Genomic DNA, 26,380 nt, shown 5'->3' with positions numbered 1-26,380 from the left:
CGTGTTGGGCACTTGACTGCATGTTCGACACCTTCACGCCGACCAACCATTGCTGGAAGACTCCTCGCACCCCGGTCAACTACTGCACCGCACCACTGGACTCGCAACCAACTCACATAACCATCGCGATCCGACCGCGATCCGACTAAGATCGTACTCCCTGCTGCACGATCATCTGATGATCTAGATCGGTACCCTATTCCGATACTTGAAGCGCATTACAGGAGCCTTTCCGCGCTCTACACGTGCTGCGTGCTGGTAGTAGGTACATCCGGCAACTCCATCTCTGAATAGGGTGCCCAGGGTGCTACATTGGCCTGCTGCAGCTGCCGGCTTGAGTTGGTCAAGGCATCCCGGCTCCAGTTGCTCTAGGTCGCTGCTGCTATTCCACTCACCACCACTGACCGTCCAGCTTTCTGTTGCATCAATTGATCCCAGTACCTATTGCTGAAGTTCCTTGCCTTATCAGCGTGTCTGACAAGCCTGCCGCGACAGGCAGCAACATGTCATCCGTTTCGGCTCTGAACAGTGTGCTTTCGTTGCTTCTACCTACGCTGGTCTGATCTCATCCCGTGTTGTGCGTGGAATCTGTCACAATCGACTTCGGTCTTCAGGTTATACTTTGTTTCCAGCCTTCCGAATAGGCATTAATCAGCGGTCATGGCCCAAGCCCACGGCCTCAGCCTCGTCGACGGTGAGTGGGTTTCTAGGCCGCTCGACCCTTATCAGATCATGGCCAACGCCCCTCAAGATGACGTTGAAATGCGGGATGCAACGTCCAAACCAATGAGCCAGGTACCGGAATATGGCATACTGTCGCAGACTGTCTTCGAGACGCCGTTAAGCAAACTCATCCTCCCGGCGAACATACGTCACAAAGATCTGACTGACGTTGTCATGGTCGGCGAAGACTTTATACGTCTCAAAGAGATCCGTGACTATGGTCAAATCCGCCATGTGGCTTCTAAGACTGATTTCAACGGCGGCCGCATCATCACCGCCAAAGTCTTTGGCGACTCTCGTGAAGTCTCCGCAACTACAGGTGGCAGCCCTTCGCTGCATCAGAATTTTACGAAGCATAGGACAAGAAGATCAACCACAGGAAATAGAGACGACGTCTTGCCTCCAGAAGTCGTCGTGCTTACTCTATCGAACCGATCATTGATGTTCTTGTGGGCTCAACACAACATGGCAGGTACTGCCACCTTCATTCAGAAGACCATCAAACTACCTGCAGGGAGTTCCCGCTTCGATCGTTTCGGTACTTTTCTCGCTATAGATCCCAAATGCCGAGCAATGGCAGTCGCAGCACACGAAGGGCGCTTTATTCTCTACAAGACGAAGCCTATGGAAAGATGGAGAAGGGATTCCAGAATGAGCAACGAAATCACTGCGCCCATCGAAGATGAGCGAATCATGTCTATTGAAGGGCAGATCATGCACATGGATTTCCTATCATCGGGAGGTGGACAGGACGATTATCACGTTGTCTTACTGTTTGTCGTCGTCCTTGAGGGAAGGACCAGGCTCACCTGCTTCGATTGGGATTGCAGACAGGATCTCAGTAAAGCAACTCCGCGGACAGAGCGATACCTTGTCAAGCATGGTAGGTGAACAGACATACTAGGCAATATATGAGTGTTACTGACCTGTTCAGAGGACACCCTACCTTCTCTACTCATACCCCTTCGCCGTAGCCCAGATTTCTTTTTGGTCTCCAACGACCACATCTCGATTTATAAAAACATTCTCTCTGGAGATCCCGCGCATACCACAGTGCCGATCGACAAGACCATACTTCAATCAATACTACCAGGCGATGGCAGGCACGCCCCAAGATGGACCGCTTGGGATAAGGCGATACGCAACTCCGATTACCAAAAGGAGGTGTTCTACATTGCAAGAGAAGATGGCCGTATTATATATGTGGTTCGCGGGCCAGCCGGCACTCTGGAGATCGACGAGGCTGGTGATTGGCAACACCGAATCGACACCTCTTTCTCATGCTTGAGTATCGACAATTCAGAAATTTCGCAGCAATACCCGGATCTTCTGATTGCTGGTGGGGCAAGCAATGATGGGTTGCTTTGCAAAGTCGGTGCCTGGCCCGCCGAGTACTCGTATGCAGCGCAATATCCAAGCACGAATCAATTCTCCTTCGTCGATAGCATACCGAATTGGACCCCTCTTACAGACCTTACAGTAACCAAACTTTCTAGTCCGCGCGCGCCAGACGAACGTCAACGGTCTTCCATCTTCGTCGCAAACGGTAACAGTCCACATGGAGAGATCTCGGAGCTGCGACGCGGCATACAAGCTCTTGTCGACGATAGTTTCAGCGGCATCAACGGCTGCGCTGGGATATGGGTGGTTGACCATGGAAGTCACATGGCAGATATCGATGGCACGATGAAGAGACAGCATTATGCCATATTTTCGATAACGCTTCCGCCAGAGACCTTGGTAATTCGTATCGTCCGTACACAACCGGAGAGCCGCGCAGACTCCACTGGAGCATGGGACGAGGGCTTCTGGGATAAGTTCCAGACACCCAGCGACGATGATCCGCTCGAAGACGATCTGATGCGAGAAGAGGAGACCATCTCGGCATGTCCCTGGTCTGACACGATATCGATCCAGATCACGAGACAAGAGGCCCGCACTCTTCTCCGGCCAACATTGAGACAAGTCGAGTCTCTGAAATTTGACTCTCCGTTGTTGTTAGCTGTCACCCATACTGCATGCCCTTTCATCACGCTTGCGTCTCGAAAGAACGGTCATGCGCTATTGGAGATCATACCAATCTCTAAAAGCGGCAACTTCGACCGATCGAGTTCATACCAACACCAGCTAGCTCATGATCCCACATGCGTAGAGACACTGGAAATCAACGGTTTTCCATATGTGTTCGTTAGTACGTTCGATTCGAAGGTCTTCCTCTTTCAGTACTCGTATGACAAGACCTCGTTGATGTTGGAAGACTCCTGGAAAGACCAAGATACCTTCAACAGTTCGCAGAAGCTCTGTGAGAGTGTTGCAGTTCTAAGCAAGGACGGCAAGAATATTCTGGTGTGCGCGATGCGGGATGGTACTCTTCTGAGTTCGCATATCCACGTAGAGCATGGTGGTAAGTTTGAGAAGACTCTACTACGAGACGTTTCTCACATCATACAGTCATATCACCCCTGTCCTGGAGCTCCACTCGTATGGGCGCAGCTTCAGCCAAGATTACCCGCAGCGAAACCGATGCATCCGCAGCGTTCGTTTCTTGTGGGTCAGATTTCTGCCGAGTGCGCCCCTCTTCAAGCAATTTCTCCTGTCTCGACATTGATTCCATATGGTTTACCGACCGCGTTCACCCTGAGTACAATCAATCTCCAGTATCCGCAATCTATCAACTACCATTTCTACCGAAACTGGACGTTGTTGGGAGGAATCTCGGCGGCTTCCTGTTTGCAGTCGCCGGAGATCGTCTTCTCTTCTCGCAACTGGATGCAGACGTGAAATGGCCAAGTCATGACATGCCTTCTGGTTTCCCGCACCACTCCAGAATCGTTCCCAGAAAACTCATCACAGGTGCCAAGCCGACCAACATACTGTACATGCAGAAGTTACGTCGAGTACTAGTGTCGACTATGGAAGCGAAAGAGATACGAGGGCCGCCTTCTGGCGAACGAGTCTTGCACTCATCAATCAAGTTACTGAGGGTACGCGACGACAGACCGACCGACGACGTCGAGATCAAACAGGAAGTAGAAGCGCCGGTGGAGCGACTAGTCGTTGCCCAGGCTCCTTTGATGAACGCCGAGAGGGTCTATTCCATCGTCGAATGGCAGTTCTTGAACAAAGAAAGCAAGAGGTACAATCTCATCATTGTTGGTACCGGAATTCAGACCGGCGCCTCGCAGCACAGCGGAAGGCGACTGATCTTCAACACTGGCAAATCGGGCTCTAAGCTGGACTTACAGAAACAGTCCACATATAACGATCCAGTCTATGGTATAGCGCTATGGGATAACCAGACGACAGTCAGTATCGTCGGGAAGTCTTTATGCATCGATCGTTTCGATGAGGAAGCCGGTCGATGGTTTCAGCGTGGTAGAACAGATCTGCACTCTCCAGGTATCCATATATCTGTCATTCAGCCATTCGTCTACGTTTCGACGCTCCAGCACTCGCACCTCTGCTTCAAAGTTATGGAATCAGCACGACCCGGTACTTTCGAGTTTGTGCGGGAGTTCTCTGATAGTGGTATGCGCAACTGCGCGCGACATCTGGTCATGGATTTGCCATACAAAGAAGGTGATAGGAACGATCGATTCGTCTTGCTTACCGATAAGAAAAGCAGCTCGGTGACGGGACTTTATCAGCCACCTCTCGTTACCTATAGCAACGCTTCGCCGACTCTATTCGAAGCGTGTCTCTCCCGCTCTGTGATCCGTCTCGACCGCGGCGATATTCGCCCACCTTGGCGCCGTCCAAACCCTGCAGGAAAGATCACCGGAGTCCTTGTCGACGATATCATCGGCGCTTGTACCGATGGTACGATCTTCTCTTTCTCCATTCTCTCTCAATCCGCCCGTCTACTACTCCGCCTGATACAAAACCTGATTGAGGTCAAGACCAACCGTGCAGGCGCCCATAAACACGACACGGTCAAACCCCGTAGTGGCGATATCTTTAACGTTCTCATGAACAACACACCTGGCAATCAACACGGTGATATCTTGGTTAGGGATGTAGATCCACGGTATCTAGGGCAAAGTCTTCAACGGGGTGCCAAACATAAACACGTTGACGGGGACTTCTTAAAGAACTGGCTACATGAGGATGGAGACTTGAAGAGTTTGGTTTGGAGCAACGTAGATGAAGAGGTTGGAAAGCTCTTCCAGAAGCTGGCATTCGATATCGAGGAAAGCTGGGGAACAAGGAACACAGGGGATAGCAATGGGCATGAAAAGCAGCAGCTGTGCGAACATGTGAGGAAATGGATGAGCGAAGTACTCATGCCTGTGCTATAAGGATAGCGACTGTGTTACGGGTGGCTAAAGTTCATATCACATTTAGAAATAGATGTTGTTCGAAGTAGAGGCACGCGTTGTCTTCGAAGATGCTTGCTTCTTATGATTTAACAGTGTGCGTATGAAGCAGAGTGTCATCCTTCACCTACATCCCGAGTAAGACATCCTATTCTATGTCGCACACTGTTCGTTCACAACCACACAACCCAACGATGAGACAGCACTGTCTCTTAAGCATCGTGTAAACAGAAACGCCAAGTTCACGACCAGTACATAAACTCACCGCACCCAAATTTTATAGGCCATCCTGGCATCTTGCCACACTGCTATACTATATACTGCCATCCTGCTATGCCAGCATGCCCACAATGAACCTCTTGTGCCTCACCCTCACCATCAATAAGCCAAAGAAGAAAGAATCGTCTTTCAACTTCATCCGCCTCCACCCTAAACCACATATCGAACCCCTCGTTACACCGCCTGCTACTCCGTTAGTCTGCACTTCCCCTGCTTCTGCTCCTGCTTCTGTTCCGCAAGACCAACCTCACTCTGAAAATATGCAGCCGGAGTTTGGGACGTCGAAGTTCACCGAGCGATTAAAACTTCCGCCGAGCTTCTATGAGACGTCGTATTCGGAGTCGACGCGTGAGTTGGTTCCGGAGCCGCTGGACGTGCAGCAGATGGAGACTACTGAGGCGCGAGGTAGCGGTGCAGTGTGTGCGTGTCACTGAATGGGTGCTAGTAGGCAGTAACAAGTACAGCTACATCCTTACCTAAGGACTTCGATTTATGGTGTTGTTGATGGGTAGTCTGATGGAAAAATGGTGGATGGGGGATTTGGTGAGGGTAGGGTGGGAGATGATGGGAAGCAGTACGGTTAGGTCAAGGTCATGTATGTACGTTCGCATTCCGCGAATGTGAACGAGGGTAATGATATCGTTTTTTGCGTCGCATATTCCGCTCCTCCTACTTCAGACTGTGCCTTCCTCACTAAAGTCTCAATCATAGCTGGAGTACTGTATATTGACCAATAGAAGAGCAAGATTGTGTGGAAATAATGGAACAATTACGTCAGCATCATCCAAATGTATTTGCAGAGTAGTGTGATATTCACAAAGCTGACGACAACATAGTGCGCCTTAGCTTTTGTTTGATAGTTGAGCCTCAATGTCAACCTCGCTCTCAGCCTTGTCTTCGCATTGCTAAGTCAGCCACGCATGAACAAGGCTGAGCGTCATCGGAGGCCTATTACTCTGGCATAGCCCAGTGACGTGTCGAAGGGCACAGTCACGTCACAAAGCCCCCAGCGCGTAGCTGGCTTCGATAGTCGAGTGATTGGGTCGCTATTGCTCGCCTGCATATCTAATCTCGTGATGCATCGAAGGGCACAGTGGCGTTTCTCACTAGCCGAATCAGTATGAGGTCCTTCGCAGCCTCCCAAAGGCGAAGGAGTGTCCACGGGGAGTCGCCCGCCTCGCACATCGTGGTCGGTTCTCATTCTCGAAATCAATTCTTTGATCTTCACCTACTACGACTGACCGAAAGCATTGCGCAACAACCCTCCAAAAAGCTTCCAAAACCTTCAACTGCTCCAGCACTACTTCCTATCCCCCGGTCTACAACAGCATCTCGTCATTGAAACCGATCCACTCTCTCTCGAGCACGACAAGAAGACCATCTGACATGCTCTGGACTCGAACGTCAGACCAAATGCGTGATGGACGCTCCGCCTGGATTGTTCCGGACCATCATCCTGTGGCTGGCGAGGCTGGCCCCGGGTAGGTTTTTTTTTTACCCGTGCTAACGTGGCAGTACAATAAGCGAATTCTCCATTGGTTATAACGGATATCGATATTCCTACACCCGCGTAGGAAACCCTACGCTAGTGGAGGACGCCCACGCCGTGTTAAACGGTGCAGCCGATTACCTATTGGGTGACGATGAAGTACTTGTCGACGTCGATGGCATCCATGGCATTGACCAGGGTCTTGCCAACGCCGTAGCCTCATCTGCCCTCGACATTAGCGTTGCTTTGCAAACCGACAGCGGGAACACACCGGATATTTTCCTACCCCAGCTTCGCACCCAAGTTCCTGTTGCTCCATTCATACCGCTGAACAACAACGAAGTTCTGCATGCCACTGCTACAGCTCCTCTTCAGTGTCCTCAAGGATGCGCTGGTACTTTTCGTCGCCGTGAAGAGTACCGCCGTCATATGAAGAAGCATAACGGCCCCTTCTTTCCCTGCACTCATCCTCACTGTAGCAAGATGTTCTATCGCCAGGACAAGCTGCGTGATCATTTTAACAAAGGCCATTAGATGGGATTGCTTGTACGGGACAGACATCTCCATCATCGCTGGGAGGCTGCCTAGCTAATGTCAATGGCTTGGCTTGACAATGAGATTATACCGAATGCAAAGGAGGTCAAATTGGCAGAGCATTTCAGTAGTGTTTTCTTACTTTGTGTCTTTGAGCTCGTATGTACCTCGTTCTGTTACATGACAAAAACACAATGACAGTAACATGTTACGATACTTCATCGCCCCCTCTATATCTGAAACGAAGTGACTTCACGTGTGGAGTGGAAGATTGCTTCCGCCAGAACTGCGTCGTGAACAGTCTAGAAGGTCGAGGACCGATAGTATCACGTACGTTCAACGACAATAGCGGGCCACAAAACTCATCATAGGCGTTCGCTTGATCCAGCAAACGAGCCGCAAACATCGAGTCGAGCTCGCCGTTCAATGAGAAGATGTGAGCATCGACTGGACAACCCGAGACCGCTACACTCACTACTACGGACTTGTCTCCTTCCGCTTTTTTAGTCCAGAGCAAAACACTGAAGAAACCCCGTATCTTCATCAGATGCCGCTGAAGCGATGCGGCTGCCGACCTAACAATCTGCACGTCTTCCTCCGCAGCCCCTTCGCACATCTCTTGGATCAGAGGCTCATCCATGAAGCTGAGGAACATTACGCATAACCATCCCTTACGAGCTTCCGACTTCACGGTATGAAAAGGTTGAAGAGCTCTGCATATGTGCCCGAAAGTGGGTTCAAGAAGTAAAGGGTCTACTAAGTCGAGTGAAAGCCTTCGGATGATGTCTGGCACGCGATGGCAGTACGCCATGCTTTCGGGGAAGTCAAAATCGCGGGTCTCGCGTAAGTGGGTGAATGTTGACTCCAAAACCTGCGAGAGTGGCAGCACTTGAGTGATGCGCCCGAGTTGGATCGCGTCAAGAGTAAGCTCTTCGGACTGAATGGCAGCCCTATGTTTCTTATTGGGCTTCAGGCTATCTTCAAGCCGAGTTAGAACGAAAGGTGCCATTTCTCCATCTTGAAGTTGCATGGAGCTTTCAAGAGACGGTGGAACAGCATACAGCCAGCTCATCCGGCCTTCTTGAACCAGGGCATCTACAATAACCACAAGAGCTTCATTAGCATTATGTTCGGGATTTGGCTTTATATGCTTGAGCCGTAACATGCCACACAAAGCATAGTACTTGTCCGAAGGTACCGTGGCGCTGAGCGTGGAAGCTAGCTGCAACACATTCGCGTCGCATAGTTCGTACGTCTGGGCTTCGTCGTAGTTTTGCCGAAGATACCACAATCTGCGGCACCAGGACGCAAATCCGTCCAGCCATGTTTCTTCTAGATTACGGCGGTATAGGAGCGCAGCTATCACAGCGGTGTCGGCAAGGGAGAGCCACTCGCCACTATCATCCCAAGTGAGCAAGTAGTTCTGACTGAGCAGTATCTCTTGTAGAATCCAGGCTCTCTCGCGCCACGTCGCGTCACATAGGATCTTCAGCGCACCGAGAGCGGACGTTTCGAGCTCTGAGTCAAGTTCCGACAGCGATGTGCAAGATTGACACAGAAGACAGTTATGCGGAACCATTTGCGCGATGTCCCTGAGCCTCAGGGGTCCAGACAAGGGGCAGTGCATGCGCCTCTTGACTTGCAGCACAGGGCCCAGATCCAAACCAGGTACTCGCAAGAGCAGAATCGTACAACGCGCCTCATAGTATATCTCGTCCATCCGCGGTATCCAATATGACTTGTCCTCGCTCGACTCCTGATCGATGCACATGCAGTCAAGCCAACAGCGAGTTGCCTTCCCCGTGATGGCTTTCATGCCCGGAGAGGCACGCTCTCCCAGAAGAGACGCCAGCCGCTTCTGGAGCGCTGCCCAGCTCGGAAGCTTATCCAATGCATTATTTCGCCATTCGCTCCACACGTATGATATCGCGACGTGGGTACGGAACCCGCTGGTGAGGTAGGCGTGGCGGTCTATCTGGCGGTGGAATAAGGACGTACTTGGGTCTATGAGGGCAAAGGTTGATCGGGTCGATGAGAGATGCGATTTCGGAGGTTTCTCCGCCATTCAGACACGGTTGTAGTCATGAATATAGTGCTTTCGGTGCAATTGGGATACAGATGATGGAAAGACGGCAAGAGAGCGCATACGCCGGTTGGGGAGGCATCGTGGCTTCCCGCGGGCAGTCTAGGTACTAATCCTGTTTGAGACTAGCGTAAACTCATCTTCAGCGTATCCTCTGAGAACGCGTCGAAACGTCCACTGCATCGATATGTCAAGGACTGCCAATGCATGCAGACGCTTATGAGAACCTCCTGTCTAGTCTGACGTATTTTTATATCTCTCTCATAGCTGCTGCTAGTACATCGCCCTGGTTCACAGCCATGTGACCCATACTTCTTTTGCATGCCATCTGTCAAACATTATGAGTAACGCTCCTTCGATTAATGTGGTGTATCGCGAACTCGAGGATGAGGACACAGACACTGCAATTCATTCGTAGCATCTGACTGTCACGTAATGGCACTGCGATGTGAAGTGTCAGAGATAAGCGAGGCTGGTGGAGGCGTCGCAAGATCGCGACCCCCGATGACGAGAACGCGATGACGTCGTCTGAAACCGCAACAGCCCAAAACATGTCTGACATGTGAAGGCCCGGTATTACAGACACGCTACACCGACTATCTCCCGTCTCGAGGCCGTTGAAAACAAGACTTTACCTTCCATCTGTCCAAGCCACTAATCACTCTATCTGAGCATCAAAAACTTGACAAGCGCGACTCGGACTGCACTCGACCGCTCAACAAGAAGTCTTTTCCGAAGCCGGGAAAGATGTTTCCGCCGATGTCAAATGCACGATGGCGAGCCTCAAGCTCGCGGCCCTGAAAATCTCAGCCGCACTAACGGCTAACAGTGGGGCCACACGCGTTATCATCACTCCACTTCGCGCGTGAGGCGAGCGTGGCGCATCATCTTGATGTCGTTCGACGCAAATTCTCGAAACGGTTCCGGGACAAGTCGGGATGGTGCTTGCTGCGCACGATTTTTGCTCGCCAATTTTTCGCTGGTGACTGTATTCAGGGTCATGTTGGGAAGGCGCAGCGAAGGTGGAGGTGTATAAGAGGGATTGTGGCTCTGGGATTTTGGCTTCTCCCATCCTCATCCACATCCACATCTGCATCTATTCCACTTGTTATCAGACGAAGATAATATACGTCATACCATCATACTCCTATCCGAATCAACAACCCAAACAACAACCACCATCAAAATGCCTTCTTTCAAGGGTACGTTCGCCTCTCTATCAATGCTTTGGTCTTTCCTAACAATGTATCCAGACTCCGTCTCTTCCACTCCCGCCGGCGCCTCAGGTGCCCCAACCCCAGCCTCCACCTCTGCACCCACATCAACCCGCGAGACTCTCCACGCCGCATCTGCCGCACTTGGCCTGACCTCGCAGGGCCTTGACCTGTGCCCTCACTGCTTCCGCGAGATGTCGCACTGCAACGAGCGCTTCGAGTTCGCTTAAGCGCACAACAAGCCAAACTCAAACTGTCGGCAACTAAACACACTCGGCATTGTACTTTATCAGAACCTTCCTTCAATACAACAGCGAAAGCTGGTGTATTAAGAGAAAGGGGCTACGACTTTCAAAACTTTCAAAACTTTCGGCATGGCATTGGGTATTGGACGGACGGCATAAGCGGCGTTTGTTTTGGGACGGAGAAATATATTAGGAAACCACATACCCCACTTTGAGCGATTGTACATCAACACGAGGATAGAAGCTTCGTATCGCATCTCAATCGATTCCAAACATTCTTCTATCATACATCAGCATCAGCTAACGTTTTCTTGTCTAGCTTTTTTTATGTCAGCGAGCTAACATTGCCGGTTGTGATGTGAAGCTGGTGCTTGCAATATCGAGAGAGTCAATTGTATTGCACGTCACATTCTGCTGACATAATGTCATGAATAACCCTAAAGCAGAGGAAAGTGGGTTGCAAAAAAGATGTTCACGGTGGCAAGGGCCGTTGTAGGCTGACGTCTTCGCGGGGCTCTGCATCATCGCATCTGACATTCTTTATCTTACAGCAGCGTCCGAATTCTGCAATTTGCATTCTGGCTCTTTGTGCGGGATCAACGCATCTAGTACAGGATGGTCGCGATATAGTCGGTGTGGGTAGTCTGGAGATACGCGCAGCCGCTACCCCGCCAATACCCGGACGCAGCTTCCACAGAGCGTTAGTCGACGCCCTGCGCATCACGATAAGACTTTTCCCAACACCAAGCTTTTTCCCTTTCATTCCCATGCCAAACCTCAAGCATGGCTATCGACCAAGAATTCCGACGTCCTCCGACCATTCAAGAGGAGGAGACCACACCCCTCCTACCACGCGATGAGCCGGAGCCGAAACCAAGAGAAGGAAAAGCGGCCGTACCGGTGTTATTCCGCGCTCTACTATGCGCATTCCTTGTATCGTTGACATTTAGCATTACGCAAGCTCCTATGCTATACGCGTTCCGGATATTGACCTGCGATGCGTATTACGAACATCACGAGCCGGATCCGAACGCTACTGATAGGTGTGCGAGACGCGAAATCGACGCTGGAGCTGCCAGAGCTTTTGCATTACTTGCATCATCGACTACGATATTCGGCCTTGTCAATTTGCTAGTAGCTGCATGGACTATCAAACGCCTGGGCGTCAAGTTGGCTTTGATCATCCAGATCTTCTGGCCTGCGGTCCGCCTTCTGATCCAGAACATCGGTATCATGCATGGCGGCAACGTTGGCATCATGATCGTGCAATGCTCGCAGGTCATCACGGTAGTTGGCGGCCCTAATGGATACGTTTTGTGTCTCAATTCTTTGGTGGCGGATGTTGTCGAGCATGAGAGGCGGACAGGTGCATTGGGCCGACTTCAAGGCTGCATGTACTTCGGGAGTGCCATTGGGTTCCTGATCGGAGGTGTCGTCGGCGACTACTTTGGCATACTTGCGCCCTTCCGCATGACTTTGGTGCTGTTCTTGCTCTGCTGCGTATACGTAGCAGTATCGCTACCTGCCATGCCACCGCCGGAGGAAGACAAGGATGCGAAACCTCGCGAAACTACTGGCATCGCGCGTTTCTTTGGCCCCCTCCGCATCTTTGCACCACAAAAGTGGGAAATACCTAATGGACGTACTCGCCTGCAGTTTGGAGCACTCACTCTTGGTATCGGCGTTTTCCTGGGTATTCTTGCAACTGGCTACATTCCTATCTTACTCCAGATGTATGCCACCGTTGAGTTCAACTTTGGCCCCAAGGAGAACGGAGCGCTCATCTTCTTATACTCAGCATTGAGAGGTGGTTTCCTCTCTCTTGTCTTTCCCCGCATCATCGCTGCAGGGCGAAAGTGGCTGGGTGACGGCGTGAAGAACAACTTGGCAGAAGATGAAGAAAGAGAATCGGCAGTGCAGGTTCATATCATACCACCAACTCCGGCAGTAACGGAGACTGTTGACCCTCTAGAGAGCGAAGAACCGCCAAACCCAGAACCGACGAACGAGCAGGAGACGTTTGCATTCGATTTGTTCTATGCGCGCTTCAGCCTCTTGCTTGACGGTATACTTACCGGTCTTGCTGTATTTGTATCACAAGGTTGGCAAATGTACATCGTCGCTGTGATGCTGCCATTTGCTGCAGGTACCGGCGCCGCGTCCAAGGGATCAATTCTTCAAATGCTACCAAACAGCGAGCGCGTCGACGCGCTAAGCGGCATTACGCTTGTCGAAAACATCGCGCGTCTTTCGACGTCGGCCGTCTTTGGAGTCGCCTTCGCTGCGCTTGCCGAGGCTGGCCAAAGCCATCTCACGTTCATCTGCAATGCTGCCGTTGCATTGCTTGGCTTTGTTGTCTTACTCCTCTCGCGCTTCCCCCCGAAAGGTAGTCGTCGGATCGAGATATGATATAGGACTTTTGAAGGTGCACGTGCAGGGTCCCCTGACCATAAGGCTGTGGTCTGGATCATCTCAGCCCTTATGTACAAGCTGATAGCCTGAGGGAGCGACAGACACGCGACCCATTTGCTGTTGGGCTCGCTTAGGCCTGCCGGGCACCATACGCCCCTCTTACAGAAACACATCGCTATCGCTATCTTGTCCCGCGGCTCAATAACCTGCTCGATAACGCCTTGGCAGCTACCTACTGGCGCTGCGGTCATGATTGTGAGCATGCAATAAAGTGCGACTCATGCGCCCGTCGTGGTGTCGACGCATCCCAGGCTGCACCCCGCATGATCGTACCGCATCGCATCGCATCGCATTGCATCAGAGTAGTGATGAAGAGCTTTTTAGTCGCGTCGCTCTTGGCGAGCGCAATCAACGCGCAATATAATCTTACGTATTTAAACTTGATGAACGCAATGGAACCGACTCTCACCTTCATGTCGTCCGACGACACTGCCACTACCTACGAGAAGAAGTGTCCTGAAACAACGACTCCTACATCTACACCTTCGCCGACGTACTTGTGTATGTAGCATGATATCGTTCTTTGCTAGGACCGCCGCTGATCCTTGCTTAACAGCTCCAGCCGAAGAATCAGCACGAGAAGCGTCTCTCGACAGCATGATATCCTGGGCGCTATCATTCTACGAAACCGCCGTACCAATAGAGACACCAGAATCAGAGGTCGACGGTTGCATCCCTTTCACCATGCTTCAAGGCCCCGAGACATGGGAGTTTCACATGACCATTACGAGTGCAATAACCAGGAACGGTGCTTGTACGTGGACGGGTGTGCTAACCGAAGTCCCCGTCACGTGCGATGCCGATTTTTACAATGAGAAGAATTCTATACTTAGTGGAACACCGACGATTTTCTCGCAATCGGAATTGAGGGCGTGGTCAAACCTGAGATTTGCTATGGCTACTATCGTGGGCGCTACGTCCACACCTACACCCGCAAGCACGAGCGAAGCGAGTGGGGCCAAGGAGACTGGAGTAGAGGCTTCGGACAGCGAGGGACGCGCGCCGGGTATGCCGCTGCCTACTGGCGCGATTCTGATGGTCGGTGGAGCAGCAGCGTTTGGTGGAGCGGCTTGGGGGTTCTAAGATCTGAGTTGACTGTATTTCAAGACAATCTAGTTACAATTGGGAACGACTGCAGCATAGCCTGCTGCGAGTTTCGAGCACATTGTCACGATTCATCCGGTGTGAATAGTGACGATGTCTCTAGTGCCTGCGAGACTGATGGATGCTCGGCTGGAACTCGACTTCGGAGGTGATGACCGCCAGTAGAAAACCGCATCGCAGCACCGCATCTTGTCAAATCGAGAGTCACTAGCAGAGTCACGTCGAATGCGACGTGAATTTTCTCACCTCTTCCTGTTGACAACAGCGCCCTGCAGTTGAGCGAAGAGTCTCATCAGCGAGCCCACTTGCGAGATGATACATAGCGTTGCATACGGTACGATGGATCGAGCATGATTGTGAGGGGACGGCACGGCTCAAAGAACTGTGATCACGATCATGCCAGCAGAATCCCGATCGATGGGATACACCGGAAGTAGAAGCCATAATGTTTCGGATAATCGGCATCATAACAATCAACCGACTGGGAACAGTGCACAGTAGCATAACGGCTGTATAGGCACAGTTGGATGCATGGGTTGTATCATTGAAATTTCGCGATGTATATGTGAATAACTCAGTCAGCCAGGCTTTTGACTGGGCCTGAGATATGAGAACTTGCGAGCTTTATGGGCGAAAGAAGGCGATACCAGAAAACGAAAGTGCAATGGGCGAATCTGGCGCAATGGAGGTGATCTTGAGATCAATGTATATGGGCTGTCAGATCTGGGTTTGTCGCGTAGGAAAACGTTGCAATGGGCCGAATCACTCATACGCACATCCGCCAGTATCGGATGTCGTTGCACATGCCACTCACTTCTTATCCTCCACCTTTTCAGCGTCATAAGCTGGCGGTGGCGGTAGGCCGGCTTCGTACTCCTGCCCGGGCGCAACACCACCCACAATGTTTGTGTCGTCCTTTCCGAGTACGGTCTGCGGCGCGTATTGTCGGTTTCCTTCGTCGCGACGTTCTGGAGGCACAAAGATGTTGAGGCTCTTGGGTATGATGAAGCCGACAAGGACGACTAAGACGATGAGATGAGCAACCATGAAACCGAAGATCTGTAGGGGGTCGCCGCGTATGGCGTAGAATGTGGGGTAGGCAAAGCAGAAGATGATCGAGAGCACAGGAGCGGCGAAGTATCGAAGGATGGGAGCCCAGAAGACGGGTAGTCGCCACTGCTTGCCGACACAAACAACGTAGTTGAGGTCGCGCGCAAGTTGGTGTCCCTGTGTAGTATGAGTAGCTGCATGTGTCACTGAAGAAGGATGTACTTACTGAGTATAGACCAACCCACCAAACGCGGTTCAAGATCTTGTTACGGCCCCAGAACCTGGGAGCTGGGACTGTAGGGTCTTTGGCGATGAGGATAGCAATGACTGTGCCAATGATATAAACACCAAAACCAACACCAGCACCGATCTTGTCGGAAACCCCATGTGCAATAGCATTGCCGATAATTTGGGCGCCAATGTATGAACATTGATACAACCAGAAGGATGGTGCGCCAACCTGACCGATAACGTCGACGAAGCGGTAGAACGAAGTAGCGCATACGCACTCAGCCCATACGACGAAGATGAGTGAAATGTTGCTGATCTGTGCGTCGACAGCGTTGGTAGCTTCGTAACCGAATCCTGTTGAGTAGAACAATGACACCAGGGCTGAGATGATGGTAATGATCGTGGCGATGGTCGAATGCTTGTACTTCCTTCCCCAATGAGTATCGCAGATGGTAGTGATCATAGCATCGAGCAGCGCGTACGAGGAACTGATGCCGAGTAGGAATAGAGTCAGAAAGAACAGAACAGACCAGAATGGAGCACCAGGCATTTCCTGGATGGCGCTGGGAAGGGTGTAGAAGCCAAGCGTATATGTTCCGACCGGATCACCAACACCAGGCTGCAGGCCCAAGTAGCCGACAACTCCGAAGACAGCAAAGGCCGCGAACGACTCAAATAGCGCATTCGCACTGCAAATCATCATGGCATCTTGAACAGCATCGGAGAACTTGGAGTTGTACGAGGCGTAGGCAGAGTAGTAGCCAAAACCGACACCGGTAGAGTAGAAGACCTGACTAGTTGCAGCTTGCCAAATCTTGCCTGCCGCAAGCTGGTCGGCGTTGAACTCCCCAAAGTATAGTTTGATACCTCGGCCAGCGTTGGGCAGAGACGCACCGCGGCCGACAAGGATGACGGTCATGATAATGGGCAAGACGATCGTAATGTAAACGACGCGAGCGGTAATGGCGATGCCTTTGTACAGACAGATCCAAACGATGAACCAAGAAAAGAGTACCCAGCCGACGAGCTCGCCATCGAGGTTCACACCAGGATATGAGGCATATTGAAGGACTCGACTGCCATCATCGCTGTAGACTGCGGGAATGGCAGGGACTTCATTGACGACACGACTGAAGTACTCCTGCGGGTTGTCTTTCCAGGGGAAGTCGTTTGCGGACCGGAATGAACTGCGGAAGTACACCATTACCCAGGAAAGAATGGGAATGTAGTAGATGGCCACAGCGTAACCAACGCAGACCATTCCGAATCCAACGCCGGTAAAGCGTCGATCAAGACCGTTGTAACCGATGACACAGCCGCTGCGGTAGGCCTGTCCAATAGCCACTTCCAAGATAAGCACCGGGATCGCGAGGAGGCAGACAGCCATGAGGTAGGGTATGAACCATTGAATCCCGTTGTTGTTGAAGACTTGGGAAGGGAAACGTAACAAATTTCCGAATCCCATCGCTCCGCCCATGGAGGCAAGCACATATGGTGTTCGAGAGGGCCATTCCGCGCGACCATCAGGCGCCACGCGAGGCGGAGGGAACATCGCCCGCACGGCTTTACGGATGACGTTCATTGTGGGCAAGTGGTATCGATGCGCTCAGTGAGACAGGGTGGAGGAGAAACGCGATATGAGAGCCTGCATGGAGAGGGCAAAGAGATAAGCCCGGCAGAGGTGCAGTGAGGGAACCCAGCCTGGGCACAACTCTCTCTTCTAATGATGTCGTCGAACACCCCTGCGCTCCTCATCTTAGATCAGAGTCGCGGCGCGCGTCACCACGCAGCCACCGCCAGCAACGAGTCGACGCCTCAAAGAGAACATGTCGCGTGCCAGGGTAGCACTACGGACATGATACCCGTCTGCAGCTACTCATACCAGCATTCAGGCCCTTGGGAGGCGTTTGCACAGGAACTTGGTAGGTGGAGATGTCCCATGGGTGCGGAGGCGCGCCTTGGCTGCCAAGGTAGGTTCGGGTGGAACGGCACCTCCACGTCTTGGAAGAGAGTCATGCTTGGTCTGGGTAGGCTCGTAATGCGTATATCAATGTGGGCGTGAGATAAGAGAGTATTGATATGCAAACATGTCTCTTGTATAGACGTCAAGCTGGCCCAATGCCGTGGCGTAGGGTTTCGAGGGTGTCGTCGCGTCTCGTCTCTTGGGCGGCCAAGGGAAATCCAGTTCGAAGACCTGCGCAACAGAAGCAACGTTATACCAGAGGCTTAGCGCCATGTGCCGATTGTTCCTCGTCTCCAAGACTCGGACATGCCGTGATAAGAGCGACAGGCCTCTAACATGGCAAATGCATGACCGACGAAAGTCCGGCAAAGGATCCGAGAGGGTTTCGTAGTCATGGTGTTGGGTAATCGGAACCGATTGCAATAGTCGGAGTGGGATGTAACGCGTACATGATTTGGGCTGACAGTAGCAGAGGAAAGAGTGGCTTGGGTTGTGGTTATACATATCTCAATGTCGCGCGCCCTATTGTCAAACGCACCCTGCTCGCCTACGTCATAGCATGTGCTAAACTACTTCGGCCCCTAGCGTGCTATCCCGCCAATACGCGTCAGCCCTCCAGACCAAACCATCGACATCTCACGCGTCCATGGGTTCTTCGTAATAATCACCCATGCACATACCGCCCCTTATTCAACGATAGCAAGGGATTCATCAACACCAGCGAACACAAGGATGAACACGCCAAAGTCACTCTTTGCGCCGACTCCGCGCTATTGCTAATATAGCCCTGCCAATACATACGATATGTTATCCAACACTTTCATGCAGAGGATCAATCCTTCGAAAAGACACATCGCAACACTTTTCAACACTTATCCAAAGCTACCTGATCCAGCCACTCGGTCCACCCCACCGCCCCTTCACATGAAATCGATCATAAACCCAAGGAAAGAAGTCTTTCTTCAGATGGTAGAACGCACGTCTCGGCACCGCCTGATCGATACCAAGCCACGTGTTGAACGTCTCTTTAGGCACACCACCGTATTTGAACTCAGCAAGAAGCACCTTCTTGTCACCGGTCAGAAGCGGACATGAAGTATATCCATCGTATGCGGATTCTGGCTCCTTGCCATCCATGGTAAGCAGGAGATTCCGGGTGAGAATTGGCGCTTGGGACGTGATTGCAGCGACTGTTTTCGATGTGGGAAGACTCGCTGCATCGCCGAGAGACCACACGTTCTTGAACTTCTTGTGCCGGAGAGAATACTGATCCACATCTACGTATCCCGCATCGTTGCTCAATCCGCTTTCTTTCACAAAGGCGTGCGGTATGTTCCTGGGCGCAACATGGAGGTACTCGAAGTGCTGGTGTACGGGCTGCTCGCCGTTCGGGCGTTCGAATGTCGCCGTATTCCCGTTGATCGCGACGAGATTATGTTCGAAGAGGCCTGTGACTCCTCTCTCTGTTCGCATCTCGTCCAGTTTGACGCTGTACTTGGGTACGCCGAACATGGTAGGAAGACCAGTAGCGAAAGTCATGTCAATAGCACTTTTCTCGGGATCGTTGCTGTAGAGGCCTGCTCGTCTCCAGTGATCCATTGCGAGCCACATGATCTTTTGGGGTGCGCCTGCACATTTTACTACACCGGAAGGCTGGGTGAAGATGGCGGAGCCTTTCTTGAAGCGCTGAATGTTTTGAAACACTTTGTCGCAGTGGTCGTAGCTGTATATGGACGCTACGAGGCTATCAGGGTTGGATATTGCTTCGCTTAGACCTTTGATGCCGTCGTAATCGACTTTAATGCCTGGGGCGATGACAAGGTGGTCGTATTGGACTTTGTCACCACCTCGTAACGACACATGGTTGTCTTGCGGATCAATGGCCGCGACATGGTCGTTATAAAACTTAGTCCCAGACGCTACAAGCTCGCTCATCGGCCTGTTAAACTGTTCCTTGTTGCTCAAGCCGCCGCCCACCAACGTCCAGCCCGGTTGGTAATGATGCCAGGTGCTCGGATCGACAACCGCAATGTCGCCCTCTTTGAAGCGTCCTTTATGTAACAGTTGATGGCTGACTGCCACACCGGCTGAACCGTTTCCAATGACAAGAACTCTGTGATGTCTTGATGTAATGGTCACAGGTGAGGCAGTAGCGAGGCTCCGTACAGCTAGCCGACTTTGTGTGGCGAGCGCAGTCCGGAGCGACGTCGATGTGAGGCGGTAGCTTGATGCATGCATTTCGGGTGAGTAATTCGCTATGCCTGTAGATGCTGATGATCGTGTTGAGGTGTGAGTAAATAGTAAATCGGGAAGAACTCTGAATGATTGCTGTCCTCGCTCGAACAACCGTGAATCAGCCCTGAAGTGATTCCTTGCGATTTTGCAATTTGTGAACGGCGCACGATATGATTATTCATAAGCCATAAGAATAGCAAGAGAGCGAACGGTTCATCAAAAAGAGCGTTGCCATGTCGCCGATCAACGAGGAGAGTTGTCGCCGTTCTAGACGCCGAACCCTGCATCAAGGTGGCACCACCTGGGCACAGTCAGCTCCCCGAAATTGGTATATACTTAAGACGAAGCGGAGGAGGTAATGAACGAGTAGCCGCTCATGCACAAAGAAAATTGATCATCCCATCCCAGGATATGAAGAATCTACGATCATCTGCGCGCATCCAGGCACATTGGCAATCGCCGAATTCGTCTCACAACACCCCGAAGGTCCATATCGGGGACCAAAAGCACCGATCGATTAGTTATCGAGCTTTTGCGATACCCGGACGCATATCACGAGGGACAGTCAGCTTGCCACGTTTACCGAACTACGCAAGCTGGACAGGCTGCATCATTACCAACCTGACCAGTCCAAATCCACAGATCCGGCGGGAAGCCCGAAACCGATCAGCTTACAGCACCCAAGCCATTATGTCCCCGCTCGCAATACACAGCTTGTTTGAGGAGAAGACAGGAACATGGCAATATGTTGTAGCAGACCCTTCGTCCAAGAAGGCCGTCATCATCGATCCGGTGCTCGACTATGACGCGCATACCCAGACCATCAGTACCCAGACAGCTGATGATCTATTGGCTACGGCCTTGGGAGGCGGGTACTACATCGAGAAGATACTGGAAACGCATGCACATGCCGACCACTTGACAGCAGCTTCTTATCTCCAGCAGCGTCTTTCATCACGGCAAAGTTTTAAACCACCCATCTGCATTGGAAAACGAATTCGGGAGGTTCAGGAACGATTTGCTGTGAAGTATGGTGTTCCAGCTGCTGAGTACGAAAACGCGTTCGATCATCTTTTCGAAGATGATGAGATGTTCGAGGTTGGGAGTTTGAGGGTGAAGGTCCTTCATCTTCCAGGTCATACACCAGATCATATCGGTTACCAGGTCGGCAGTAAGTGCTCGCTCTAGCGATCTACATTTCCTCTCAATACTAACACTGTGAAAGGCAATGTGTTCTGCGGCGATTCAATTTTCCATGCTGACATCGGCACTGCACGATGTGATTTTCCGGGTGGGAGTGCAAAGAGTCTGTATGCTTCAGCACAAAAGCTTTTGAAATTACCGGACGAAACCAAGATTTGGACAGGGCATGACTATCCAGCGTGTCCGCAACGATGCGAGGCCGTGCCTTGGATGACTGTACGGGATCACAAGGAGAAGAACAGACATCTCGCGAACCATGCGGAGGACGAATTCCGAATCCTGCGAGAAGAACGCGATGCGAGTCTGAACGCGCCGAAGCTGCTGCACCCGTCTTTGCAGATCAACATACGCGCTGGTAGACTTCCTCTGCCGACACCAAGTGGCGAGCTTTTGATGCATCTTCCGATTAAGATGAAGGAAGGGTCATGGGAGACTGGGACTGAGCGGCGATGAGCAACTCTCCTCTAGGCAGGTCCAAGCACCATGTAGGCGGGGACAATGTTAGAGGGTATATACACAGCACAACGATCTTTTCCAATTTGGTTCGCGCAGATGAAGCGATCGATGCGTCCTTGCAAGCTCGACCGAATGGTTGAAGTGAAGTTGGAGGGCGAAAGTGAGTACATCAGATACCCAATGTATTGTTGTCGAGGCCCACAATCCCGTACAGATCCTGGAGGTCAAATTCTGGGAAAGTAACGTTATCCATCGACGTGGCTGGAGGGGTTACTGCGCTGGATGGTGAATCGACGGAAGGACTGCGGAACACTACGGAAGCCACCCGCTTTAGAGTACGTAGCACGATTCCAGCAGCCGACCATTGGCGGCTCATCGACTTGAGTATACCTAGCAGCAGTTTGACTCGATCGCCATGCTGATCCAGGCAGCGTCGAGAGCTTTTGTCGTGCATTGCGCCTATGGACAGCTGAACTACAGCAGCGAGAGCCAAAGGGTATACAAATAATGGAGTGTGTTTTTGTGTTGGGGTGCGTAGCGCGGCTAACATAGCTATAGTCTTGGAGGCTTCGACGGCTTTGACTGAGTGGATGTGCTGGCGATTGCAAGGACAAAGGAGTTTGGTACAGTTGGCTCCAAGCACATCTTGCGTTAAGAGGTCAGAAGACATCAAATCCCCTCTCGGATAATGTACGAGGATGGTGCTCCATTGGATGATCGTGTGCGCTTGGAACATGAGTTCGTCCAGATCACCGAAGGTATTTGATATCTCCGCTTCGCTCTTAGAACGAGGCAAGTGATATAGGAAAGCAGCAAGCGCATTATCAACGGCCTGCACAAGATCTCGATCCACTCCGTGCTTTCCGGTGATAGTCAAAACTCGCCCAAGGAGGCGTACAGCTTCTATGCGGTAGCAGGAGGACGAGAAGACCTTTTCCTCTTCGGCGAAGACGTTGCCATGGAACTCAGCCATAGTTGCTGGCATGAAGCACATTCCGGCTTCGTAAGTAAAATCGTCGCATGGCAAAAGCACGTCGGCATTCACCGTGTTGGTTTTGAATGTGGACTTCCGCTGCAATGCGGCAATGCAGCCGTCAATCACATACAGTTCGTACCAGGTCCTCCTCATGCTCTCTTCCAGCACAGTCAGATCACCAGCATGCGTCGGAGCGAAGCTCCGTTGGTGCATGCCAAGTCGCAAAGCCAGTTCAATCGTAGAGTCAAGCATCCTTTGCCCTTGATCCGTGGAATTCTCTGCGAATAGGGTAATGGTGTTGAGAAGCCCTGCTTGCACCATCTCGACTGTATCTTCCTCGCTTTGAGCAAATTCTCGCGTCACGCTCTCACGCAACTCGTCTAGCGCGACAGTGTGTGAGAAGCGGCCACCTATGAGATGAACTACCGCTTTCAGGTAACGAGGGTATCCATGTTGCCAATACATGTGCCTTGGTAGCAGGATTGGGTGGCTCGCGTGGAAGTTGAGATAGTAAAGATTTACCAGTTGCTCGTCGTCAGTCCACGCGACGTTTAGGTCTGGCGGACTGGTTGGTTGTGTACGCCGCAGTAAGGCAGGGTTTGGTGAAGCGGCGGCACTGTCAAGAGGAAGCCATTGCGCTGCAGACGGCGTACAAGAGAGCGCTTGTGCACCAACGGGCTGTGCAACCGAATCAGAAGGAGCTGGTACGGTGTGAGACAATGTCGGCTGCTCATCAGTATCCGGGCGCGTTATGCCACGTCGGCGACCTCGTCCAGAACGCTTGTAAGTGCATGCGAAACCACGAGTCTGGCAACGCCCGCAGATGGGTTGGGTTCCATTGCACTTGATATGGGAGCGCCGACACTCCAGACATGCGAGTGGGGCTGGTCGAGCATGGGTTCTCGACTCGGAAAGAGGCATTCGAATCGTCGTCAGCTTGTTGTAGAATGAGAATGTTTCCAGTTGAAAGAGCGACGCGAAGACCCCGACGACGCTAAGACCGCGTCACGAGCTAGCCTTTCTTGGCCGCCCAGGTGGCGCAAGCGGCACCTGCCTTCTAATCATCCCGAGGTCTCTCCAAAGCTCAACGGCCTCTCACACAGCACAGACGGCCTCGACTGCTATCACGACCTTTGAATCATCGTCTCGCTGCAGGTCGTCGAGTTTCTGACCGATGGGCACGAGCATCCAGATCTCCACATGTGCGACACGGTTGCAGATAGGCCGATCACAGCATGTTGCCTACCAATGATCTCTCCGATAGCAGATTGCCTGCATCGTAAGGCATACCTACGGCTACCCGTCAGCACAGACGGCATAGTCCATATGCTTTTCGGTAGTGCGATATGCACTGTACGACGACAGCTATCGCTGCTTACTGTGCGCCCAGCATCTGCCAATGACATGCGCTGGGTCGCAACCTGGTTAATTGACACTGCAGCAGCGGTACGCAAACTCATCTTTGTAGCAAAGCGCATGCATTGAATTCATTGAGCTACCATATGGATATGTAGGGCGTAAGTCGGCTAGGAAATAAGCGCATCACAGCTCGAGCATAAGAAGACGTCTACGCACGAGATGGACGCTCACTATCTCGTTCGGCCTCACGCCATACGGTCTCGTGCTCGCTTTTTAATTCCCCGACATCATGGGCTCTAGCAAGTCCGCAGAAGCGCATATTGCGGGACGTCAAGATGTGTTCGACGATCGAAGCCGGGATCATAACACGGCTGAGAAGGACGCAACTACGGCGGATGCCCATGACATGCACCGGATGGGAAAGACGCAAGAAACCCGGCGAAACTTCCGTTCTATCACGATCCTAGGATTCTGCATAGTTCTTTTATCGACTTGGGAGACGATTCTTGCCACATCCGTCTTTGCCCTCGCCAACGGCGGAACAGCAGGGCTTATCTGGGGATACTTCATCGTCATGATTGGGTTTGGTTTTGTTGTCGCTTCGCTGGCTGAGATGGCATCGATGTGGGTATATTATGATCCACTTCAATGATACGTGCTCACTTTTAGCAGGGCGCCGACCGCTGGCGGCCAATACCACTGGGTATCAGAGTTCGCACCACCAAGCTGCCAGAAGTTTCTCAGCTATCTGGTAGGCTGGCTAGGGGTTCTAGGTTGGCAAACCGGCGCAGCGACGGTCTCGTATCTTGCCGGCAAGCAGATACAGGGCCTCATTATCTTGAACAATCCATCGTACATTCCGAAAGCGTGGCACGGAACGCTCCTCATCTGGGCTGTTCTAGCTGTGTGTTTGGTGTTCAACACATATCTCTCTCAACATCTACCTTTAGTAGAAGGAGGTGTCGTCATACTCCACGTTACTGGGTTCTTCGCTGTCGTCATTCCACTCTGGGTCATGAGCGACAGAAGCCACTCTTCCAGCGATATTTTCACGCTCTTCCAGGACAACATGATGTGGGGAAATCTTCCACTGGCGGTGATCCTCGGTCTCACGAGCGCTACCAGCACTTTCGTTGGCGTTGAAGCGGGAGCACACATGGCGGAAGAGGTACGCGATGCCGCTCATGTAATTCCGCGCGCTATGATGTGGACGTGGCTCGGTAACGGGTTGCTCGGTTGGATCATGGCAATCACGTTCTGCTTCTGCGTCACTGATACAGTCTCTGTACTTACGACGCCGCTTGGCACGCCTTTCATCCAGGTCTTCGTCGACACGACCAAGTCGGTAGGCGGCGCGACTGCACTTACGGTCTTGATGCTGGTCATTGCAATATTCGCTTGCGTTGCTGTTATGGCTGCAAGTTCACGTCAGGTGTTCGCCTTCGCTCGCGACAATGGCGTGCCATTTGCTCGCGTATTCAGCAAGGTTCGTAGAAAGCCGTCTTTCCCACCTCGATCATTTCGATCGAATGCTGACACGTGATAGGTATCAACAAAGCGCGAAGTACCGATCAACTCGACATACATAACAGTCGTTTTCATCGTAATCCTCTCGTGTATCAACCTTGGCTCCACCGTCGCATTCATGCAGGTCATTTCCCTGGGTGTAGCTTCGATGCTGACCTCGTACCTGATCACGATCTCGTGTGTTGCCCTGAAGCGTATAAGAGGTGAACCGCTTCTGCCGTCCAAGTTCGATCTGGGAAGACTAGGATTACCGATCAACATCATTGCTGTACTGTTCCTGCTGTTTGCTTGGGTCTTTTGCTTTTTTCCCGTCGGCCCTCGACCAACAGTAACAGATATGAATTGGGCGGTCCTGGGATATGGAATTGTCGTTCTCTTCGCTATACTGTACTACATTCTTCGTGGAAGACACGCGTACGTTGGACCGGTCAAATACGTGCGGATGGCATGACTGAATGTCACTCTTACGGACAAGAACTGAACTGAACCTTATAGTCTGATTATAGTCATCTCGGGCTTGCTTTCGACAGCTCCAGAAGGGCGATTCGGTGGCGCGCTCTACCCAGTATGTAGCTAACGAGACATTGATAGCACTGCGCATGTGGAAAACCTATGCGGTTTCGGCGTGACACCTATCTGGTTCGAGGTGTAGTGGAAGCGGAATTGTGATTGAAAGAGTCTGACTCGCTTCGACTGCAATTTCTACGTCCTGGTGAAGTAGCACCCTATGCAAGCACACGCAGCTGAAGTGCTCTAACACATCCGTCAGTGAATGGTGGATGGACTCGGGGGAAATTAGTCTGTCACCAAGTGAAGAGACAGCAATTTCGCAAAGAGCTAGACACGACTGAGCGTGTATGTTATTCAATTGATGAGAATCAATGTGGTTCGTTCATCACTCGTATCCAGGGTATAAGCCTC

At 51.7% G+C, this 26,380-nt stretch overlaps 11 protein-coding genes across 11 annotated transcripts; 7 read left to right on the top strand and 4 right to left on the bottom strand.

Moving 5' to 3' along the window:
• The first annotated feature begins 405 nt into the window (after positions 1 to 405).
• BKA58DRAFT_186593 (mono-functional DNA-alkylating methyl methanesulfonate N-term-domain-containing protein) lies at positions 406 to 5,114 on the top strand. The gene is made up of 3 exons (XM_046165501.1): positions 406 to 1,606; positions 1,658 to 3,127; positions 3,175 to 5,114. Exons 1-3 carry the CDS (start codon positions 661 to 663, stop codon positions 5,019 to 5,021), a joined length of 4,263 nt encoding a protein of 1,420 aa, XP_046023881.1. The 5' UTR covers positions 406 to 660; the 3' UTR covers positions 5,022 to 5,114.
• Positions 5,115 to 5,389: 275 nt separating this feature from the next.
• Positions 5,390 to 7,463, top strand: BKA58DRAFT_458586 (uncharacterized protein; the record flags this gene model as incomplete). Its single annotated transcript, XM_046174676.1, has 2 exons — positions 5,390 to 5,511; positions 6,834 to 7,463. The coding sequence occupies 2 exons, from the start codon at positions 5,390 to 5,392 to the stop codon at positions 7,339 to 7,341; spliced, it is 630 nt and encodes a 209-aa protein (XP_046023880.1). The 3' UTR covers positions 7,342 to 7,463.
• On the bottom strand, positions 7,292 to 9,772 carry BKA58DRAFT_186560 (uncharacterized protein). The gene is made up of 2 exons (XM_046165500.1): positions 7,484 to 9,772; positions 7,292 to 7,387 (listed from the first exon to the last, which is right to left on the bottom strand). The coding sequence occupies exon 1, from the start codon at positions 9,404 to 9,406 to the stop codon at positions 7,550 to 7,552; it is 1,857 nt and encodes a 618-aa protein (XP_046023879.1). The 5' UTR covers positions 9,407 to 9,772; the 3' UTR covers positions 7,292 to 7,387; positions 7,484 to 7,549.
• Positions 9,773 to 10,610: 838 nt separating this feature from the next.
• BKA58DRAFT_440443 (uncharacterized protein) lies at positions 10,611 to 10,868 on the top strand (the record flags this gene model as incomplete). The annotated part of the gene is made up of 2 exons (XM_046173749.1): positions 10,611 to 10,626; positions 10,678 to 10,868. 2 exons carry the CDS (start codon positions 10,611 to 10,613, stop codon positions 10,866 to 10,868), a joined length of 207 nt encoding a protein of 68 aa, XP_046023878.1.
• A 550-nt stretch (positions 10,869 to 11,418) lies between these two features.
• Positions 11,419 to 13,579, top strand: BKA58DRAFT_186468 (major facilitator superfamily domain-containing protein). The gene has a single exon (XM_046165498.1). It carries the CDS (start codon positions 11,667 to 11,669, stop codon positions 13,290 to 13,292), a length of 1,626 nt encoding a protein of 541 aa, XP_046023877.1. The 5' UTR covers positions 11,419 to 11,666; the 3' UTR covers positions 13,293 to 13,579.
• Positions 13,456 to 14,868, top strand: BKA58DRAFT_186459 (uncharacterized protein). Its single transcript, XM_046165497.1, has 2 exons — positions 13,456 to 13,856; positions 13,912 to 14,868. The coding sequence occupies exons 1-2, from the start codon at positions 13,619 to 13,621 to the stop codon at positions 14,436 to 14,438; spliced, it is 765 nt and encodes a 254-aa protein (XP_046023876.1). The 5' UTR covers positions 13,456 to 13,618; the 3' UTR covers positions 14,439 to 14,868.
• BKA58DRAFT_186533 (uncharacterized protein) lies at positions 14,854 to 17,570 on the bottom strand. Its single transcript, XM_046165499.1, has 2 exons — positions 15,736 to 17,570; positions 14,854 to 15,686 (listed from the first exon to the last, which is right to left on the bottom strand). Exons 1-2 carry the CDS (start codon positions 17,320 to 17,322, stop codon positions 15,270 to 15,272), a joined length of 2,004 nt encoding a protein of 667 aa, XP_046023875.1. The 5' UTR covers positions 17,323 to 17,570; the 3' UTR covers positions 14,854 to 15,269.
• A 967-nt stretch (positions 17,571 to 18,537) lies between these two features.
• On the bottom strand, positions 18,538 to 20,417 carry BKA58DRAFT_186442 (Sulfide:quinone oxidoreductase mitochondrial precursor). The gene has a single exon (XM_046165495.1). The coding sequence runs from the start codon at positions 19,939 to 19,941 to the stop codon at positions 18,586 to 18,588; it is 1,356 nt and encodes a 451-aa protein (XP_046023874.1). The 5' UTR covers positions 19,942 to 20,417; the 3' UTR covers positions 18,538 to 18,585.
• A 211-nt stretch (positions 20,418 to 20,628) lies between these two features.
• On the top strand, positions 20,629 to 21,594 carry BKA58DRAFT_317966 (putative metallo-beta-lactamase domain protein; the record flags this gene model as incomplete). Its single annotated transcript, XM_046167654.1, has 2 exons — positions 20,629 to 21,109; positions 21,164 to 21,594. The coding sequence occupies 2 exons, from the start codon at positions 20,629 to 20,631 to the stop codon at positions 21,592 to 21,594; spliced, it is 912 nt and encodes a 303-aa protein (XP_046023873.1).
• A 59-nt stretch (positions 21,595 to 21,653) lies between these two features.
• On the bottom strand, positions 21,654 to 23,515 carry BKA58DRAFT_186447 (uncharacterized protein). Its single transcript, XM_046165496.1, has one exon. It carries the CDS (start codon positions 23,492 to 23,494, stop codon positions 21,767 to 21,769), a length of 1,728 nt encoding a protein of 575 aa, XP_046023872.1. The 5' UTR covers positions 23,495 to 23,515; the 3' UTR covers positions 21,654 to 21,766.
• A 625-nt stretch (positions 23,516 to 24,140) lies between these two features.
• On the top strand, positions 24,141 to 26,339 carry BKA58DRAFT_186423 (amino acid/polyamine transporter I). The gene is made up of 3 exons (XM_046165494.1): positions 24,141 to 24,556; positions 24,605 to 25,418; positions 25,479 to 26,339. Exons 1-3 carry the CDS (start codon positions 24,222 to 24,224, stop codon positions 25,908 to 25,910), a joined length of 1,581 nt encoding a protein of 526 aa, XP_046023871.1. The 5' UTR covers positions 24,141 to 24,221; the 3' UTR covers positions 25,911 to 26,339.
• Positions 26,340 to 26,380: the final 41 nt, after the last annotated feature.

Source organism: Alternaria rosae, assembly GCF_020736505.1.
Source record: "Alternaria rosae strain MPI-PUGE-AT-0040 chromosome Unknown BKA58scaffold_6, whole genome shotgun sequence".
Lineage (NCBI taxonomy): Eukaryota > Fungi > Ascomycota > Dothideomycetes > Pleosporales > Pleosporaceae > Alternaria > Alternaria rosae.
This window is presented reverse-complemented; position numbering and strand designations above follow the sequence as displayed.

Excerpts from the sequence above, each read along its gene's own strand:
- BKA58DRAFT_186593 (XM_046165501.1), top strand. The coding sequence starts at position 661 with ATGGCCCAAGCCCACGGCCTCAGCCTCGTCGACGGTGAGTGGGTTTCT. Across the intron at positions 1,607-1,657 it reads GCGATACCTTGTCAAGCATG|AGGACACCCTACCTTCTCTA; the intron begins GTAGGTGAACAG and ends TGACCTGTTCAG. Across the intron at positions 3,128-3,174 it reads TATCCACGTAGAGCATGGTG|TCATATCACCCCTGTCCTGG; the intron begins GTAAGTTTGAGA and ends CACATCATACAG.
- BKA58DRAFT_186560 (XM_046165500.1), bottom strand. The coding sequence starts at position 9,406 with ATGGCGGAGAAACCTCCGAAATCGCATCTCTCATCGACCCGATCAACC.
- BKA58DRAFT_186468 (XM_046165498.1), top strand. The coding sequence starts at position 11,667 with ATGGCTATCGACCAAGAATTCCGACGTCCTCCGACCATTCAAGAGGAG.
- BKA58DRAFT_186459 (XM_046165497.1), top strand. The coding sequence starts at position 13,619 with ATGATCGTACCGCATCGCATCGCATCGCATTGCATCAGAGTAGTGATG. Across the intron at positions 13,857-13,911 it reads ACCTTCGCCGACGTACTTGT|CTCCAGCCGAAGAATCAGCA; the intron begins GTATGTAGCATG and ends CTTGCTTAACAG.
- BKA58DRAFT_186533 (XM_046165499.1), bottom strand. The coding sequence starts at position 17,322 with ATGAACGTCATCCGTAAAGCCGTGCGGGCGATGTTCCCTCCGCCTCGC. Across the intron at positions 15,687-15,735 it reads GGTGGGTTGGTCTATACTCA|GGACACCAACTTGCGCGCGA; the intron begins GTAAGTACATCC and ends CATACTACACAG.
- BKA58DRAFT_186442 (XM_046165495.1), bottom strand. The coding sequence starts at position 19,941 with ATGCATGCATCAAGCTACCGCCTCACATCGACGTCGCTCCGGACTGCG.
- BKA58DRAFT_186447 (XM_046165496.1), bottom strand. The coding sequence starts at position 23,494 with ATGCCTCTTTCCGAGTCGAGAACCCATGCTCGACCAGCCCCACTCGCA.
- BKA58DRAFT_186423 (XM_046165494.1), top strand. The coding sequence starts at position 24,222 with ATGGGCTCTAGCAAGTCCGCAGAAGCGCATATTGCGGGACGTCAAGAT. Across the intron at positions 24,557-24,604 it reads CTGGCTGAGATGGCATCGAT|GGCGCCGACCGCTGGCGGCC; the intron begins GTGGGTATATTA and ends CACTTTTAGCAG. Across the intron at positions 25,419-25,478 it reads TTGCTCGCGTATTCAGCAAG|GTATCAACAAAGCGCGAAGT; the intron begins GTTCGTAGAAAG and ends GACACGTGATAG.